At 36.0% G+C, this 21,261-nt stretch overlaps 1 protein-coding gene across 1 annotated transcript; it reads left to right on the plus strand.

Annotated features, from left to right (window-relative positions):
- Positions 1-16,943: 16,943 nt before the first annotated feature.
- Positions 16,944-17,704, plus strand: LOC133882459 (small ribosomal subunit protein uS9-like). The gene has a single exon (XM_062321644.1). The coding sequence runs from the start codon at positions 17,041-17,043 to the stop codon at positions 17,476-17,478; it is 438 nt and encodes a 145-aa protein (XP_062177628.1). The 5' UTR covers positions 16,944-17,040; the 3' UTR covers positions 17,479-17,704.
- Positions 17,705-21,261: the final 3,557 nt, after the last annotated feature.

Genomic DNA, 21,261 nt, shown 5'->3' on the forward strand with positions numbered 1-21,261 from the left:
TACTTGTTTACTGGCTGATTTAACCCTAAACCCTAACGGTGAAGGTTGCATTACAAATTTTTAAAACACGACAATCTAATTATGCAACTTTTTAAACTTTAAAGGTACAATTATATAAGTGTCGGAACATAAAAAATTAAGTGAAATTTTTTCAAAATTAAATTCCTTCTAGTACAACCAATTTTATGATACTAATGTTGTTAGAAATAAATGACTAGTTATCCCTATTTCAGAAGCCTATACGTCTGTATGACTTATGAGATATCCTTGTGAGTATCAACGAAACTAGAAAATTAACTTTAATCGGGCCAAACTGTATTAAATTATTCTTGACCAGTCAAAGTACAATATATATATATATATTGAAGAAAAAAAAGTATCATGTCAGCATATAAGAACTTTAGAAGAACTTTAAAAGAATACTAGAATTCTAGCGTTTCTCTTAAGTTTTAACGAGGTTTTCAAAACCCATGAAAAATGTGGTAACTTCCAATTTTAGTTCTAATGGAAACAAACGAGTATACTCGGTAAAGTCATCGACAATGAAAATGTAGAATTCTTGATAGAAGGCATGGGGGTAGCCCCATACATCAAGAAAGAGCAATTGTAAATAAAGGATTGCTTGACACAAATTGAGAACTACTAAAATGTAGGCGATGGCTAGCTTTTGCCTTGTTGACGCAATGGGCAAATTGAAGAAAGGCTTGTGGAAAACGCATGCAGTTTTTGTTAAGGAAATGATCTCCAACCTCATCATTGCAGGAAACCAGTTGAGAAAATCTTCCAGTAGATCATGCAGCAGCAGAAAGACACGCACCCGCTCATGCAGCAAATCATGCTACATGTAAGGCAATAAAAGCACCAGCCAACTAATGCACCATGCAAGCTAAGGAAAGTCCACGTAGCATCAAGTGCACATAAGGAAATCAGACAATGGCAGATTGTCTTACAAGGCAACTCAGCGATCACTCATTGACAGCATTGGAGATTCACTCCAATATAGACAAATGCTGATTTTATGTATTGTCATTAATATGTATTTTCCTTTTCTCCTCGATTATTGACTCTCTATATATTGAGATTTACATCTCATTGTAATATCAAGTTTAATAGTGCAATATAATTACATTATACTTTCAAATTTGGTATGAGAGTCACATTGGCTAACCCCACCTTTTTCTTTTCGATCCTTTGTTTCCATGGTTTCAATGGCTTCTTCAAGTTCCTCAACAGTATCTACTTTTGTTGTCCTCAACATTACATCTTTGGTGACAATCAAACTTAAGGGTCCAAATTACATGAGTTGGACCACTCAATTTGTTCATGCATTAAGCACACATGATTTGCTAGGCATCAATGAAGGCTCAAATGTTTGTCCCTCCAAGTTTACTGTTGATGCAGAGGGCAAACCTACCTCCACCATTAATCTAGACTTTCTGGTATGGTAGAAAAAGGACCAGTTCGTACTGGCCTCGCTCAATGGCACTCTTTCTGAGAAGGTACTGTCCATGGTCTATGGACTCTCAACAGCACATTAAGTTTGGGCACACATTGCCAAAAGGTTCACTCCCACATCTCGGACCCGTATCACCAACTTCAGGTGCCAACTTCAAACCATTCAACAAGGCTTAAAAAATTGCACCAATTATCTCCTTACTGTCAAGAATCTGGCTGATCAACTTGCTGTCATTGGCAAAAGAGTTGAAGATGAAGATTTGATTTCCTCTGTGATTGGTGGTTTGAATCCCTCTTATCACACATTTGTCACCACCTTCAGCTGTGGAAACCGTAATGCTGCTGTCTCCTTTGAGAACTTCCAGACAAAGTTGCTCAATTATGAACAACTCTTTCAAGCACACCAAAAACCCCTTCAACCAGATGAAGGACAGTTTGTCTTTCATCTCCACAAGCAGAGGCCTCAGCAACTCACCTGGAAATATCGACCTCCCCAGTATGGCAGGCAACCCTTTCGATAGTCCCAGCAACAATCATATTCTACAGCTCCACCACACCAGTCTGCACCTCCACAATCCAAACCTCCTGCAACACCCCAGTTTGGTAAACCCCCTCCACATCTCTCTCCCCATTTTCCCTTTAGTAGCATACCCTCTTGTCAAATTTGTGGAAAAATAAGCCATCAAGCGCTAGACTGCTATCATAGAATGGACTTTGCATTCCAAGGCCAACACCCACCTGCCTAATTGGCTACCATGGCTGCCTACACACCAAACACCACAAAAAAATAGCAACCGTGGTACCTTGTGTAAAGACTCGCTTCTTACAAAAATGCACAAGTGAAAATTTCGATTTTCATGTGTCATTACGACGTCATCAGAGTTAAATAATTGGTATCAGAATATATTTTTTTAAAAAAAAAACTATGAAACATAACACGACAGAGCTGGCTGAATTACCTCATTATATTAAAACATGAATCAGGAGTTTTAATACCATAAATACACTCAAAACAATGACATATGTGACACATACGACACATAATAAATAACCATTGTTTTACCCTACATATCAAATATTACATATTAAAAGTCTTAGCCTTAAACATAAATGCTATTAGTTGCATCATTCTTTTCCATCTTACAAAAACTCGTATGTGATTGTGCTTAACACCGCAATCTGATATTGTTGGAACAGTGAGTCAACTATCTCCAATAATATAATAAAATACTGAATCATTTAAAAGTACACCACACAATATTATGATGACAGTTATATGTATGTATGATTTCCTATACTCATTTTTGCCTTAGGACTTAAACTGTCAGTCGTTGCCTTAGGACTTTCACCTGCAAACTATTTATTACTTATTGCCTCAGGAATTAAGCTATCGATCTTAATCTTGATTAGTGTCAAAGGACGCTGACCTTGGTCTTACCATTATTGGTGATTACTGATCAGTGCCTGAGGACTCTAACCGCCTTTGATCTTATTTGAACCTATGGTCTGAATCAACACTGCCTTGGGACTCCAACCGTTAGTCTTTTTCCATAGGACATTAACCTTCGGTCTTCAAATATTGATTGATGCCTTGTGACTCTAGCTCGCAGTCTATGATCCATTAATGCCTTAGGACGTCAACCCTTGATTTTTCTTATTAACAAGTTCATATCTTTTCACAGTAAATATGCAATGACAGTTTATCAACATGTTCATCATTCATGACAATAAAATAGACATGGTTTCAAACAAAAAGCCAAACAAATTGTATACAATTAAATAAACCAGAAATCAAAACAGCATCAAAGACCACTATGTATCATTCCCAGTGAGTAAGAAATACTCATAGTTATTTCTCTGCTTTAGAAAAGTGTTCACACAAATATTAGCTGTAATATAATTTAACACCAATAATAGTGAATTAGTATAATCCACTAATAAACACATATTAACTCTATTATCATTTTTAACTCTTAAACCTTTACATAATCTCTAACATCATTTAAACATAATAACGGCATATAAAATAGTTTAATTATAATGCCACATATTTCATGTGGGCATTATAACAATATTTATTATTAAATGACCAAAATATCATTGTTCATTAAAAACGGTTATTAACATAAAAATCGTTTTAAAAACATCTATAATCATAACGGCTATTTATGTAAGAGTCATATATATAAATCATATAAGTATAATATCCTATTTTTATAAAAATAGATATAACAGTTAATATAACCAATTTGTCACAGTTATAAAATAATTCTAATTTTATATTCTATAAAATTGAGCAGAATAACGATATAAGTATTTAATAATAATATTACTTTTAAAACACTCGAACAGTAACCTTTACTCGGGCATCACAACAACTTGTTTTATAAATCATTTGCACTACTTGAAAAGTCCTGTTTAAAACATCATTTAAAAACATTAAACAACTTAAAAAAATACTTATAAAATATCAATACAAAGCTTATTTTAGTAACTTACTTTACGCAAAAATAGTCGGCTGAGAGAGGGAGACAGTGAGAGCTTCTTCGTTTCTTTTATTTTTCTAGGGAGTTCCCCATTTCTTTTGTTTCTTGCTTATTATATACATATATATTAGAAGAGAACAACTAAAACAAGTTACGAGAGAGAGTCTAAAAGGTGAACTCCTTTTTTCTTTTATGTCCTTAATCCTCTCATGTCCTTATCTTTTCTTTTCTTATCTTGGATTATTGTCTCATTTGTTTGTGGACCCAAGAAAGAGAGTTGAGAGAACCCCTTTTTGTTTTCTCACCACATACATAGCACACACGTTCACTTTTCTTTCTTTCTTATCCGTTTCATTCTTTTTTTCTTCCTCTTTATTATTTTCTCTTCCTCTTCTACTCTTTTCTTTTCATCATAGCACGCACAGAGAGATGGGAAAAAGAGAAACAAAGCTCGAGAGAGGCTTACCCACGTGAGGATCCTCTGCAAAATGTGAAGAACAGCAGGGGGGAGAGAGAGAGTTCTTTGCTGTCACTGTTGCTGCCCAGAAGAAGAAAAACAGAGAAAGAAAAGAGGGAAGAGAAGAGAGTTTCCAGAATTTTTAGAGAAGAAGAGTGAGAGCTCTTGGTTTCTATCTTGCCATTGCACCTATAGAGAGAGATGCAGAGAAAGAGAAATAGAAATGAGAGAGCTTCAGCCCATGAAAGAAAACAGAGAGAGGGAAGAAGAGGAAACCGAGAAGAGAGCTTGAGAGAATTGAGAGAGATGCGTGAGCATTTGTGAAGGGGACGGGTACTGTTATACAGTGGTTTGGACGGTCTGGATTTATCCTAGCAAAACAAATCCATGGCTAGGGTGAACACAAGTGTTCGGTAATGGCTGCAAGATGATAGAAAACCATCGTTTCAAACTCTAATATCTCTGATCTCCTCCTAACCGGTACTTCGATTTCTAACTAACCATTCTTAAACTTAACTTGGTTCTCATAGTGATTAAACTGATTTAAAGGGTATGTGTGGGCTGGGGCTGGGCACCAACGTGCACTGGGTTTGAAATGTTGATGGGCTGGGCTGCACATGGGCTGGGTTTGATCATGTGGGAATAAAATGGGCCCATAATGTTATATATTAATTTTCATCCAAATTAGGGGTGCTATTTTTTACGGATGTTTTTATATCTTAAACGGAGTCAAAAAATTATGACATTCGGAGGGTAACTAGAGGACTTCGAGACGAGCGTTCTGGCTTTTAAATCGATCAAAATAGAGTTCGTTTGACCCTATTTTTATTATTCTAAAGTTTAAGGTCCGTTAAACTTTTTATTAAATTAGAACTATAAACGCGTATTAATTAATAAATGAATATTTATTTTCATAAATATTCATATATATTATTTTGCTTTATTATTAGGTCTTTAAAATATAATTTAAGACATTATATTTTATGTGTTAAAATATGAGGCGCTACACCTTGACAATGATGCCAATTACCATGTCACCTTAAGCTCACTCTGCAGGAACCTTACCAAGGCAATGACAGTGTGAAAGTAGGCAATGGAGGAGGTGTGCAGATTGCCAACACTGGTTCTTCACTCATCTCTACACCCTCTTCTCAATTTTATCTTCATAAAGTTTTACATTGTCTTGAAACCTCTACTAATTTACTGTCCATCCAGCAATTTTGCAAAGATAATAACTGCTATTTTATTGATGAGAATGTAAAATGTGGTATTTTTCTCCTTAATATTTAATCTCTTATACTTATTTAATGCCTGAATGTACTCATTATTCTAATATTTTGATTTAGGATGCAAATTGAGGCATTAAATGCAAAACAAAGCTAATTAGGCGATTTTGGACAGATTTGACATCAGTTCGTAATCTGGGCATAACTCTCTCATAAAAGCTCTGATTGAGATGATTCAAGATGCTGTGAAACGCCAAGAAAAAAATCTACAACTTTTATGTTTTACGTTTTGAGAGATATAGGATGAATCAAAGTCGAAATCGGGCTTGAAGTTGACGTTCTGATGTGGATCTGATGCGATTTATTTTAGGAAGTTTTCCGATACGGAAATTTCTTTACTTTGAGCCTTTTCATAATCATCCAATCAATTCCAGCCAAACCAAGCAATAAATACAAAGTCAAGCAAAAGAAAGAAAAGGAAGGAAAAGATGCGTAGAGGATCAAGAAAATAAAGAAGATATTCGTGGGGACCACGTGGAAGAAGACAACATGAAAGGAGCATCTCTTTCCATGACACATGAAAGGAGCATCTCTTTCCATGACAAAGGAAATTGACTTTCTCTCCATACTTGGCAGATTTGTAGGGACTTATACAAGAAAGAATCGAGAAAGCATATGGCAACAAAAGTCTCCATTGAAATCATCACCTTCCTAATTATCCTAGCATTTATTTTATGTTTAATATTTTCATTAATTAGTCAAGATTTGGGTAGTGTTATTTTAGGATAGTATTTGGAATATCTTTCATTAGGAGATTTCCTAGGGTTCTAGCATATGGGATGAAACGTGTATAAAAGGGGGGAACCATGACACACCTTAGACCTTCTATCTTACAACACACATCTCCAATCTTCTATCTTCCATCTTCTCCCCTCTTCTCTAAGTTTTAGTCAGTTTGCAATAAAAGGTTTTGCAAGTGCGAAGTCGATCCCACAGGGAATTGTGTTCTTGAAAACAAATTTATGACTAAATTACTTAAACCTTAACCTAGTTCCAAAAAAACGTTTGATTTTTTATAAAAAGAAAAACAACATAAAGTAAATAAAGTAAAATAAAACAAAAGAAAAGGTACTAAGGTTTTTGAATCCACACCCACCAAATCATAGCAACATATTCTCATGTTCATCAATACACATCCGAAGTTCTCACCATACAACTCTTATGTATGTTCTACTATGCTTAAAAAAATCATTAAATCATTTAATGAATCCGTTCTTTGCACAAATCACAAAAGATATCTGGTTTAAACCAAATCATCAAATGTATCCGTAGAACGAAACATAATGAATATCCAACGTTTTGATATATAAAAACTGAAGCAATCAATTATGTAAAATTATCTCAAATCATCAAATGTATTCTTGAATCACAAAAGATATCCAAAAATCATCCCACAAATTGAAAAGAAGTAAAACATTGAAAAAATTAAACCAAATAAAATCGGATAATATAAACTTACATGAAAATATTGTTGCTCTTCAATGGTGAGGCTTCATCCTCAACCTTAGTTGAAAAATTAGCTACACATGGCTATGAAAAATAAATTCTAAACTAAAGAAAAACTAAACTAAAAAGAAAAGAATATATTTGGTCTCTAGCTTCTCCCCTTTTTCTTGAGCCTTAGAGGTCTATTTATAGGGAGAAAAAAAATCCTAGAAGCCCTATAATTCCTAAAAAAATCGGAGGTTAGTCTCCTAGTTTGAGTAGGAAACTCAAAACACAATCCAATAAGGAAAAGGACTCCAAATCAGTCCAGATTTGCGGTCTTTTATTGCGGGACACTTTTGGCATAGAAGACGTCCGAATTAGGAAAATCCTATTTCACAATGATTTGTAGAAAATTGAGATAGCTTTCTAACACCACTTGATTCACCTTAATCAGATACTTGAGCTGAAAGTTATGGCCAAAATACTGTGACATGTGCAGAATCTGAATTCTAATCCGATTTTGACTCCAATTAGAGAAATTCCGATTCAGTCCTCTCCTTGATTTGGTTGAACATACCCACATCCTCTAGGTCTTCTCAAAGTGTGCTTTCTTTCACCATAAAGCTATTGTTTTCTCTCAATGACCTGCAAAATACTAAAATACCAAAACTAACCAAAAACATTAGAAAATAACAAAACTAAAGGTTTAGTAAATACAAATTAAGGGGTCCACATATGCAATATTTGACACTCATCAAATACCCCCAAACTTACACTTTGCTAGTCCTTTAGCAAAACAAAACACAACATAAAATGAAAGCTTGAAACATAAATCCTCTTTCGTTGGAGAAATTATTGCATTTAGCGTATGCAACAAGCCTTTTAAACCCCTAGGACTCCCTAGTGGACGAGTGAAGTCTCGTGAGGGTTTGCTAGGAATGATACCCACAAACATTTTAAAGCACTATGTTGTTGAAAAACAAGAATCCACACAAACACATGGTTCAGACATCATGAGTAAGTTTAACAAACTGAACAACATACTCACATCATCAGGACATCAAAAATCATTTAACTCATAGTTGGAAAATTGAGACCACTCATGCTCAAATAAGTGTAAAGTGAGATTAACATAGATTCATGAGGTTTCAATTTTTTCAAAGTTTGTATACCCCAAAATTCATAGGAATCTTATCAGATGAAACAACCAAGGCTTAAATCAATTTTTTTTTTTTTTTTTTTTTTTTTTTTTTTTGTAGGCTGTGCAATGTCTGACTCCCTTAAGCTTTCTATTTGACCCATGTAACGAGTGTTGGACCAATGACTCCCAAACCAGATGGTCTTAGGGCACTAGATGTAGAAACATCCCTAAGGGCTTAATTACTTAAGTCAAAAAGGCTACGAAGTCAAACTAGCCATACGATCAATCAAATTGAATTTCTCATCTTTTGACGCGAACACTCAATGCTTAGTGAGGCAAGAGGCCCGGTTACTCAATGAGAACTCAAATTGATGATTATTTATTTATTTATTTTTTTGTTGAATTCAAGCCAAGGTTTCATCAACAAATCATCCTACAAATCTCAAGATACACATACCTCAATTCAAATATCATACCTCACAGAACCATTGCTAATGTGCTTGTGAGAAATAATTCAAACAAGTAAAGTCTCTCTAATCCAACATATGAGTCAAAAGATTCAGATTTCTAATGACATGCAGTGTTCAACATGTTAAACAAACCAATGACATAAAAACCACAGTTACGATATAATCATGCTTAAACAACAACCTAGCACTTTTTTTTTTTTTAAAAAAAAAATTTTAAAACGAAAAAGACAAATAAACAAACAATTTTATTTTTTTTTTTGAACAAAAACACAAATAAACAAACAAACAAACAAATAGACAAAGTGTTTTTCCATACCCCCAAACTTGAATTACATATTGTCCTCAATGTGTAGTATAGAAATATATTACCAGAAATAAGGAAACATCAAGGTGTGAAAAAGGCCAGGGCATTCCCCAAACTTAAACACCAAAACACCTGCCTCGATCATGTGGATGTCCAACCAATCCCTTCCACCCTTTCTTCTTTAAAATTTGATAGCACTCTAGAAGGATGTTTCGCCATCGTAGGTAGCCAACTTGCTTGTTTTGAAATATTTTCTTCTGACGATGATTCCAAGATTTGTACGCTTGTCTGCATAAATTCTTGAGAATCTTGGCATACGATAGCTCTTTAAGACATTGAAGAATTGAAGCTTTGGATTCATGATGTGTCTCAAGAGGAATAATGATGAAGGGATGAGCGTCAGTACTCACTTCCTTGTCATTGGACAGACTTGTATCTGCTGGGGGCTCAATTTTTTCTTTATGTTCAACTTGCTCCTCTTGTTCAATTTGGTCTTTGTGTTCAATTTGCTCCTCTTTCTCTTCTTGCTCCTCTATGTCATCCACTATTTGCTCCTCTTTTCCTTCTTCCCCTATGTGCTCAATTTACTCATCTTTTCTTTCCTCCTCATTATTATCCACAATTTCCTTACTCTCGAGTATGGTAGTGTCAGGGACATGCTCATGACAAGAATGGCTAGCATCATCCTCATCAATCATGTAGTGCCCTTCAGCCATCAACTGACTTTGAAGCTCTTCTTCCTCCATTCTGTTGAATTCAGCAACCAGATAATCAATATGTCCTTCTATCTTGGCAAGATTCTGTGTATTTTCGTTATCGCTTATAGAGGCAGTCTTAAACTCTTGCATAGCCTGGTTATTGCTCATAATGGCATTCTTCAGCTCTTCTCTACTCTGTTTAAGCTCTTGCATAATCTGGTCGTTGCTCATGATGACACGCTTAAGCTCTTGCATCATCTGGTTGCTGCTCATGGTTACCTTCTTAAGCTATTGTATATTTCGGTTGCTTGTCTGAATGAATGCTTGGAGTGTTTCTTCCAATGATAATCTTTGTGCCGGATAATTGTAGGATGAAGGAGGAGAAGATTGGTGATTGATCTGCGGATACTCGGGATGGTGCAGATCATGGTATTGGGGAGTATAATTTCCCATGGCTTGAGCTTGCCACAAGAAATTAGGATGGTTCCTCCAATCGAAATTGTAAACATTGGAATTTGACTCAAATTCCGAACTGGATAAATTTGTGTTCATTTGATCATATGAAAAATTGGAGCTTCGTCCCCAGGATGGACAATTACTATAACTGTGATAAGGATTGGAGCAATATGAACATGGTTTATGTGGGTAACAATTGTGAGTGTAGTTGACAGGAACAGGTGTCCTACCACTAGGCGAAGCATGTTGTGTAGAAAAATTGTTATAATTATTATAAGAAAAATCCATGCTTTGTTCTCACTTTTTAACATGCAAATATCCCACATAAAACATCAACCAATTTTTTTTATTTTTTATTTTTTATTTTTTAAGAAATAGGAATAACAAAAACAAATTGCAAATAAATAAATAAATCCTAATTATAACTAGTAGAAAGATAAAATCAATTTAGAAATAAACAGTTTTAAAAAATTCAAATAATTCTCCGGCAACGGCGCCAAAAACTTGATGTGAATTTTAATTGTACTCGCAAGTGCACGAATCATTTGCAATAAAGGGTTTTGCAAGTGCGAGGTCGATCCCACAGGGAATTGTGTTCTTGAAAACAAATTTATGACTAAATTAATTAAATCTTAACCTAGTTCCAAAAAAACGTTTGATTTTTTATAAAAAGAAAAACAACATAAAGTAAATAAAGTAAAATAAAACAAAAGAAAATGTACTAAGGTTTTGGAATCCACACCCACCAAATCATAGCAATATGTTCTCATGTTCATCAATACACATCCAAAGTTTTCACCATACAACTCTTATGTATGTTCTACTATGCTTAAAAAAATCATTAAATCATTCAATGAATCCGTTCTTTGCACAAATCACAAAAGATATCCGGTTTAAACCAAATCATCAAATGTATCCGTAGAACGAAACACAATGAATATCCGACGTTTTGATAAATAAAAACCGAAGCAATCAATTATGTGAAATTATCTCAAATCATCAAATGTATCCTTGAATCACAAAAGATATCCAAGAATCATCCCACAAATTGAAAAGAAGTAAAACATTGAAAAAATTAAACCAAATAAAATCGGATAGTATAAACTTACATGAAAATATTGTTGCTCTTCAATGGTGAGGCTTCATCCTCAACCTTAGTTGAAAAATTAGCTACACATGGCTATGAAATATAAATTCTAAACTAAAGAAAAACTAAACTAAAAAGAAAAGAATATATTTGGTCTCTAGCTTCTCCCCTTTTTCTTGAGCCTTAGAGGTCTATTTATAGGGAGAAAACAAATCCTAGAAGCCCTATAATTCCTAGAAAAATCGGAGGTTAGTCTCCTAGTTTGAGTAGGAAACTCAAAACACAATCCAATAAGGAAAAGGACTCCAAATCCGTCCAGATTTGCGGTCTTTTATTGCGGGACACTTTTGGCATAGAAGACGTCCGAATTAGGAAAATCCTATTTCACAATGATTTGTAGAAAATTGAGATATCTTTCCAACCCCACTTGATTCACCTTAATCAGATACTGAAGATAAAAGTTATGGCCAAAATACTGTGACATGTACAGAATCTGAATTCTAATCCGATTTTGACTCCAATTAGAGAAATTCCGATTCAGTCCTCTCCTTGATTTGGTTGAACATACCCACATCCTCTAAGTCTTTTCAAAGTGTGTTTTCTTTCACCATAAAGCTATTGTTTTCTCTCAATGACCTGCAAAATACTAAAATACCAAAACTAACCAAAAACATTAGAAAATAACAAAACTAAAGGTTTAGTAAATGCAAATTAAGGGGTCCACATATGCAATATTTGGCACTCATCACTTACATTGTCAACCAATTATGCCAATTTCTTCACTCCCCCACCACAATGCACATGGTCACTGCTAAACGGGTCCTCCGCTACTTGAAAGGAATAATCGACTTTGGCCTACACTACTCCCGTGGCTCCTTACAGCTCAATGGTTACCGTGACTTGAATTGGGCAGGGAGCCCGGATGACAGGAAATCCACTACATGCTATGGCATCTATCTTGGTCCTTGCCTTATCTCTTGGGCAGCCAAGAAGCAATTTGTAGTGGCCAAATCTAGTACTGAAGTTGAATATCGCTCCATGGCACTTGCTGTTGCTGAATTGTATTGGCTTCGGATGCTTTTTCAAGAACTTTGTGTGCCTATACTAAAACCTCCCTGCCTATGGGTTGACAACCTTGGAGCCCTCTCCCTCTCCTATAATCCTGTGTTTCATGGATGCACAAAACACACAGAGGTTGATTATCACTTCATTCGGAAAAAGATCTTTAACAAAGACCTCCTTGCCTGCTACATTTCTACTCACTCTCAACCCTTGGATATCTTTACCAAAGGACTATCCAAAGCCCGGTTTCTCCTTCTTCGTGGCAAGTTGTTGGTTGCTTCTCTCCCCATCAACTTGAAAGGGGATGTTAAGGAAATGATCTCCACCTCATCACTCCAGGAAACCAGCCGAGAAAATCCTACAGCAGCAGAAAGACACGCACCTACTCATGCAGCAAATCATGCTACATGTAAGGCAATAAAAGCATCAGCCAACTAATGCACCATGCAAGCTAAGGAAAGTCCACGTAGCATCAAGTGCACATAAGGAAAGCAGACAATGGAAGACTATCTTACAAGGCAACTCAGCGATCACTCATTGACAGCATTGGAGATTCACTCCAATATAGACAAATGCTGATTTTACGTATTGTCATTAATATGTATTTTCCTTTTCTCCTCGATTACTGACTCTGTATATACTGAGATTTACATCTCATTGTAATATCAAGTTTAATAGTGCAATACAATTACATTATACTTTCAAATTGTTTTTTGGAGTGAAAAATTATTCGAACCACATGGAAGGTAGGATGGCCTAACGGTAGGTGCCGTTGATCCAAGAAAACTTTATCACCAACATGTGTAGTGGAAGAAGGATGGGATGAAGGCCATGGATACAACCCTAATCTACTCGGGCCATACGTGGAGCACTAGCTTGCGAGTACGTTGGTATGTTCTTGACACATAAAAGGTTAGGATGAAACTCAACAAATACATTATTATCACAAGTAAATTGATTTACAAAGAGAAGATTTTTATGAATTTGAGGCACATGTAACAAGAGAGAAAGTCGAAAATTATGGTTAGAAGACGGTAAATTTGCAATTTCAATGTGTAAGATTTTCAAACCTTGATCATTGGCTACTCTAATTTGATCTGTGCCGGCTAGTTTATTCATCCGCTTGCACATTGAGGTTGGAAAAACTTGTTTGTCAGATGGTTGGTGGATTCGGTATCATGGTATATATGTATACCACTGAAAGTGTGGAGCAGTGCTGGGTGTGGCCATATAAGCAGCCATTTGGTTGGAATCTGCTTGATAGGATTGATCAAATCAGTGCTAGCAGGATGCGGTAGATCGAGTGCCCACCTTTGAGGTAGCCCTAGCATGTAGGTCTAGTAGTAGGAATGGTTTTGAAGGAGGAAGACGGAGATGGAATCCCGGGCCGCATCCTTTTCCACGCCCAAAATTCTGATTGCGAGAGCTAGCCAGGTCCATGAGGAAAGCCACGATTGTTCTTGGGTTGAGGAGAATGTTGACGCTGTGTAACATTGGCAGTTGAGATAGCTAGATAGATCAACCAGAGTTTGGTTTTGCTCAAGCCACAACTCATGAGAGAATAGGTGACTATATATAGAGGTCATCAAGGCTAATAGGTTCTGTGAGGTTACCAGTGGATCATAATTTGCACCGAGTCCAACAAGGATGTAGGAAACAGTTTCTGATTCTTGGAGAGGTTGGCCAATGGCTGCCACTTCACATGCGGGCTAAGTTTTGTTATTTCTGAAAAAAAATCTGCAATAGGTTGAGAGATTTTCTTTAAGGTTGAGAGCATTATACGGGATTGTGATTGAGAGGAGAAAAGTCGAGCGCTATACGATCATGGCAAGAGGAGATGCCAACAACATGCATGGGGTAATACCCCTTCAGATCGATAAGGTTGAGATGATTGCATTGAGGATCATCTTGTCTTGTGACACCATGTCTGATATGCTGGTTTGCTACCATGGATCTAGGGTTGGCAATTTTTGACACGACCCGCGAACCCGGCACGAACACGACACGATAATATAGGGTTAGGGTTTTACATAATCGGGTTCGGGTCATAATCGGGTCAACCCGATTATGACCCGATTATAATCGTGTTTGGCGGGTCAACCCGCGGGTTGACCCGCGAACACGATTATGACCCGATTTCTTAAAAAAAAAAAAAAAAAAAAAAAAAAAAAAAAATTGAAAGTGAACACTGAAGAGACTAGAGAGACCAAACCCGTTTAAACCATGAACACGACTATGACCCGCTGACCCGCACGCCTTTTGAGTTTTGCCCTTTTCATCACTTTCAGAGTTTCAATTTGCCCCAAACGTTCAACTGCATCGACGGCCACAATCTTCCATGGAACTGATGGAAGCTTAAGCACAGAACAACTGAACAAGCACCGAAATCAGGAAGCCATCATCCCCACAGAAATCTGGTGATTTTGTGATTTTGTCCTTAATCGTTTGGGCGTATTATAGCAATCATCGATACTCTCCCTTTCTCTATTTTCCTTTGACAAAAAACTCCCCTCTTTGCTCAGTTGCTGACATTGCTGTGTTCACTGTTCAATACATCACCGTCGTTCTATAATTTCTATTCAAAAAGCTTCCTCTGTTCAAAAATTACCCTACCTTTTTAAAGATTTTAACGCGTTTTGGTTTTGGGGATATACCTAATAATCTAATATCCCCAAAATCAGGAAGCGGATCTATGTTTGCCCGGACCTTCCGTCGAATCCACTGATGATCGGCTCTTGTTTGGTCTCCTTGCCTCTCGGCTCTACTCGGCTCTTCAGGTCATACGGGTTTGGTCTTTCTTCACCGGCGATCTCTGGCTCTGAAGGCGTCGTTCCATCAGAATTCGGGTCCTCAACCACGGCGTCGTTTTTGGCTCCATCGGCCAACAACCTAGCCCTCCGATCGGACTCACTCTCTCACACGATCTCAGTGTTTCTCACTTTCTTTCTCTCCTGAATTTTGATCTCCCCCCTCTCTCAGCTACACTCGGAAACAGGAAACTTCTTCAACTCTTTAGAGTTCAAAGAATCAGAGAATCGAAGGAAGGAGACGGGTTACCCGGGTCGTGTTCGTGTTACCCTGTTGGAAATCGGGTCGTGTTCGGGTTTAAGGGTTCAACCCGATTAATAATCGGGTCGGGTTCGTGTCGAACCCGATTATGTAATCGGGTCAGTCGGGTCGACACGAACCCGACCCGCTGACCCGAATTGCCAACCCTACATGGATCTGGATGTAGGATCGCGGGATTGAACTGAGGTGGTCATGGACATGTGCTAGCTATAGACTAAACCAAACAAGCTTTGGCCGTCAAGAAATGGAACAATCACAACTTTAACTCCATAAAAGGTAATTATTACGTTGGGAATGAGCAGCAGCTTCCTTTAGATTTTTTTTTTCTTATTTTTTTTTAAAAAAAAGTTAGAAAATCAAACTATTTTTTATTTTCCTATTTAAATAAGCTCCACAATAACTTCCCTTATCATTTTTTTACATTGTTTAAATTAAATACTAGGAAAAAGAGAGAAGAAACACAAAATTATTTAATTATTATTTCAAATAAATATTAGACGAAAGATAAGTATTTTTTATATTAAAATAATGTTAAGTGAAGTAAAAGTGCTACTCTCGATTTAGGGTAGAACCTTTGGTTATTTTGGTGTTTCCTTGTTTAGGGAAACAAAAGTTCTACCCTAGCTATGTTTAGGGAACACTAATGAAATCTGTTGCATTGTGGTTTTTTTTTTTACGATTTTTCTTTACATTTAGGGAAGAGAATAGAATGAGGTTTATTGACGTTGCTGCTAGTACTCTTATGATACGCTTATCAGGACTCACTTGCCATTTAAGCTCACTCCTTAAAATTTTTAAAATACATTTTCTTTCACTCATAAAAGAATAAGAAATACTTTATTGTATTCTTCTACAGCTCTTCTATTCTTTTATGAGAAATGGTAGATATGGGACGTTCAACAGTCCCTGTCAGTCACTTTTTAATAAAATAGTGTTTTTTAATAAAAAAAATTATACTATTTTATCGTTCTTTCATTTTTTTTTTTAAATTAAAAAACACTTTTTTAATAAAAAGTGACGAACATGAAAAGTTCTCCTGTCTATCATTTCTTTTCTTTTATTTTAAAATTAACTATTAAATAAATAAGACTCACATATAAATTATACTTATCCAATAATTAATTCTCGAAATCAGAGAATGGGAGAACGACCCAAACTAAATAAATGAGATTTGATTCATGCACTACACCATCACAACAAGTGTACAACAACCCCTTACATGAAGGTGGGTCTCAGTGTGTGAGGCCTACTCTCATGTAAGAGATTGTTGTGCACTTGTTGTGTTGACGTTGTAAATCTAACATTTTCCTAAATAAATAGCATGTCTCATAAAGAATTACCCACCTCTAACAAATATGAACGGCTGAGATCGACTTGGTATTTATGAACGTGTAAAGATAATTTAACACGGTCCACGGCCAAGACTCAAAACGGAGAGTTTCTTCCTGAGCACAAGCTCGTAATAAAACACTCAAACCAAGGGTATTTACATCACCTTCCCAAAACCCTAACACCCACAAACACCCCCCATATAAATACGTCACTTTTCGCCTCCATTTCCCACGGGTAGCAAATTAGGGTTTCACTAGCACAGAACTCTCTCTCTCTCTCTCTCTCTCTCTCTCGCTCGCAAAAGCGAATATGGCTACAGCTGCGGTTGAGTCGGTGCAGTGCTTCGGGCGCAAGAAGACGGCGGTGGCGGTGACCCACTGCAAGCGCGGGCACGGGCTGATCAAGATCAATGGCTGCCCCATCGAGCTGGTGGAGCCGGAGATCCTTCGCTTCAAGGCCTACGAGCCAATCCTTCTTCTCGGACGCCACCGTTTCGCCGGCGTCGATATGCGGATCCGTGTCAAGGGTGGTGGCCACACGTCTCAGATCTACGCCATCCGTCAGAGCATCGCCAAGGCTCTCGTAGCGTTCTACCAGAAGTTCGTGGACGAACAGAGCAAGAAGGAGATCAAGGATATTCTCGTCAGGTACGACCGGACCTTGCTCGTCGCCGATCCCCGGCGCTGCGAGCCCAAGAAGTTTGGTGGTCGTGGCGCCAGGGCTAGGTTCCAGAAGTCATACCGTTGAGAGAGTGAAATCGAATACCCAGAATCAGAAGGCAAAGAAGTTGGATTTTTCCGATGTTTTGAGGCTATGGTTTTGGTATTTAAGACTTGGATGTTAAAGGACTTTTCTATTTTTCTTTGTTTCATTCAAGAAGTTGGGAGCTTTGAGTTTTGGGTAATAGTATGCTTTTGGTTAAATGGAACTGGGAGGTTTTAGATTGATAAATATATGTCATGCTTTGCTTAAATACTGCGTTTTTGGTGTTTCTCAGCTTAAGCCTATCCTCGTAATTGTTTTGGTTTTTATTTAGTAAGAGTTTACTTACAGCTGCCTGAATTTTGTGTTATAAAACATGTTTGATTCGGCTTATGCTTTATGGGTTTAAGTGATCAGTGTAGTTTTAGTTTTGTGTTCCATACCTTTGGTTGCTGGTGAAGGCCAGGACGTTTGTGGTTTTATTTTCATAGTTAGTTTGAGTCTTTTCAAGGAGAATTTATGGTTTGCTTGCTCTTTTTTCTCTTTGGCAATAAGAGTTACTGAATGTGATTTGACTGGTTGCCACATTTTTTATTTAACTCATAGTGTTTAGTTTTTAATTGTTCTATTGGTGTGTTAGGGTTTTGACTTGGTATTTTGTAATAACAATCATTTTGGCACTCTGATTTCAAGGATGATGTTTTTTTAACTGGTATGTTGTTTTGTTTGTAATGTTATGAACATTTGTTGCACTTAACTCTTGTGACTTAGGGTCCTTTTTGATGCTATTTAAAAAATAGCAATTTCAAAACATGTTATTTGAAAAATGTGATTTTTAAAAACACAGGCAATCCTTTCAACTTGTGGTTTGGCTTTAAGTTGCAGTAAATTGTGTCTTTTTTAAAACGCATCCCGTTGCCTGAGATATTCTATGTTTTAAAACCGCAATTTTTTTGAAAAGCTCTTCCAAACAAACTTTCTGCAATTTTGTTTTTGGACTGCAAAATTGCGTGGCCAAATGGACTCTTACATTCATTTATAATATTGCCTGCGTTTTATGGATGTTGAAAGACATAATTTTGGTTGGAGAACTCAACTAGAAGTGTCGTATTTTGGTTTTTGTTTGTAGTAATTGAATGTTGATGAAATACGAGGGTTCTGCATTGCTTGAAAGTTTTATTGGAGACCCTGTACTTTGTGTCCAAACTTTAGGTTCAGCGAGTAGCCACGGCAGGTTATACGTTGAGATTACTTTCTGCTGCCTCCTGATATTGCCTTGCACCCAGTCATGCTCTTACACCAGAATACCTATACTTGTTCTTTCTCTATTGTATGTTAGTGTACCAAACATGGCCCAAGTGTACAGCTAAATATAACCAGCCTTTGCATGTTTGGGTTTAGGTTGATAGATTGTAGGTCTCTAGGAAATGTCCGAGGAGTAATGCAAGTAGACAGATTTAAATTCTTTGTTTGAAGTCCAGATTTGTTGCCTGGAACTGTAGGAAATGGAAGTGTCATCCAGTTAATGATTATTGCTATTATAAGTTCTGTATATTCTGGTAGATAGAAAGTGTGATATCAGAAAGGGTATGTGGTAACCATTGAAGGTAATACACATGCTGCTTGCATTTAAAGATTATTGAGTGATGTGTTAAGTTCTCTTGGCCCCTTGGAAACTTTCTCTTTGTTTTCTCATTGGAGCATCTCCAACAGAGTAGTTAAAACTAAAAACGCTCATATTAGTAGCATCTGTCAATGTAATACGTGATCAGGCAGAATATGAGAATTTTCACTGTCCAATAGAGTAGGAGATTTATCATCGTGAATGTTTAGCCTGAGTTCTTGATCTAATTGAAACTTCCATTTTGGAGTTCTGGATTGGTTGGCAGAAATTAAAATAGGGTATGGAATGTACAGCATTAGAATGCCTCCTCATAAGAAGAATTGATTTGATATTGTTCTTCATGCTCATATTCTTATTAAGCATACTGTTTGATCTGATCTATCCCTTCCTACTTTCTAGAAAAGCCTTTTCTTGGGGGTTACTTAAATCAGTAATTGATGTGGTCTTTTAAGTGTATCAGGTCTTAATTATGTCTATAATAAAATTATCACTTGCAATTAAACGGATCTATGTAGGATAGCTCTATGTGAAGGTGTTGAACTTCAAGGACGGTGGATTTGGTTGGTAAGTTATTGAAATTAATTCTAATTTAAATCAAGAAAGATATTTAACTTTTGATTTGCAATTTAAAATTGAAATTAACTCTAATCTAATTCAGGAAAGATATTTGACTTTTGATTTGTAATTTAAACTAAATAAAAACATAAAAAGTAAAACAAAGATAAATTGGAAAAGATAATATGGGATTGATTTTGGTGCTAATTACATAATAATGGTAAATGGTAAATTGTATTTAACATGTGGATTTTATTTATATAAATGATATGACTTTTATTTATATAAATGATATGACTAGTGTGTTTGTCAAACACTCAACGATGTCATTAAGAAATTTTTTTTATTAAGAGATAAGAATAACTTATCTTTTGTTATTTCGGATTGTTCACTTAACTATTAAGATGCGGTACAATTCATGTTCTCTAAGTATGAACTATCAAATATCTTAATTAACATATACGTAATTAAGAGATAAGTATAATTCATCTTATGGCAACACATGAATTGTTCTACTTAAATTAAACTAACTAGGATGTAAAACAATTCATTATTCTTAGGTATGGTCTATCAAATCCTTTTGATTTTGTGTCCATTAAAATCGTTGTAAAACTATCCTTTATACAATCATAGAAAACATGAAGGTTGAGTTCAATAGAAATAAATAACTTTGTAAGATAAGATAAAATGTTTATTAAAATTGAATATAAATATTAAAGCATAATCTCAATATTAAACAACTATCAATCATGTTTATAGAATTCTCAAAGAAAAGCATAATTACATCATTATTACTTGAAAATGGCTACATCAATACCCTATAGATGATTTAGTCACTCATGGAGATGTTGAATCGCGTTCGTTGAAGAGAATTCCATCCTAAGAAGATGCTAGAACTATGAAACACTTTTCTTCCCAAAAATCTAGCCACTAATCCTATTGAATTCTGTTCTCTACTGTGTTGTGCCTCTAATGCACCAAGTTAAGGAGTATTTATAGAGTACAAGAGCAACTCGAGTTGATTTTGTGGCATTCTAGGACTTCTAATCCAAGTGGAAGAAATAAAACCTATTTTCCTTTTTTTTTTATTCTACTTTGCTTTCAGTTTCTGCCAGATGAATGTGCTCGAGTTCACTATGTCGTGGGTTTTTACTGGTGGCCTGATGATATGTTGAGCTCGATCCCTTTTCAGATGCGCTTGAGCACAAATGCGCTCGAGCCCATTGGCCTGCAAAATGCTGAATTTTGCTATTAAAGTTTGAAAGTGTTGGATTTGTTTGTATTTTTTCTTAGAGATTTGAGAAAACTTAAAACACTAAAAACAACACAAAACTTTATATTATAATGAAATTAAAAGACTAACATATGCGAGTTAAGGAGTTTAAATATGCAATATTCGATGCTTATCCATAAAACAATTGGTTTCTCATGTTAGTGTGTCAAATTTAGATTTAAAACACTTATGTGAGACCAAACTTACATGCTCCAGTATAAGAAATTAGTTCCATTAAGTAACCAAACAAATAAAGAATGGGAATGCACCCAAACAACAATAGGGGAATAAAAAAATGGGAGATAAGAGAAGAGAAGGTTACCTGCAAAATATTATCCTCTAGAGTGATGAATAGAGCAGCTATAGATGGTCATTT

This window comes from Alnus glutinosa, chromosome 11, assembly GCF_958979055.1.
Source record: "Alnus glutinosa chromosome 11, dhAlnGlut1.1, whole genome shotgun sequence".
NCBI lineage: Eukaryota > Viridiplantae > Streptophyta > Magnoliopsida > Fagales > Betulaceae > Alnus > Alnus glutinosa.

Bases quoted from the DNA above. Each gene is read 5' to 3' on its own strand.
- LOC133882459 (XM_062321644.1), top strand. From the start codon at position 17,041: ATGGCTACAGCTGCGGTTGAGTCGGTGCAGTGCTTCGGGCGCAAGAAG.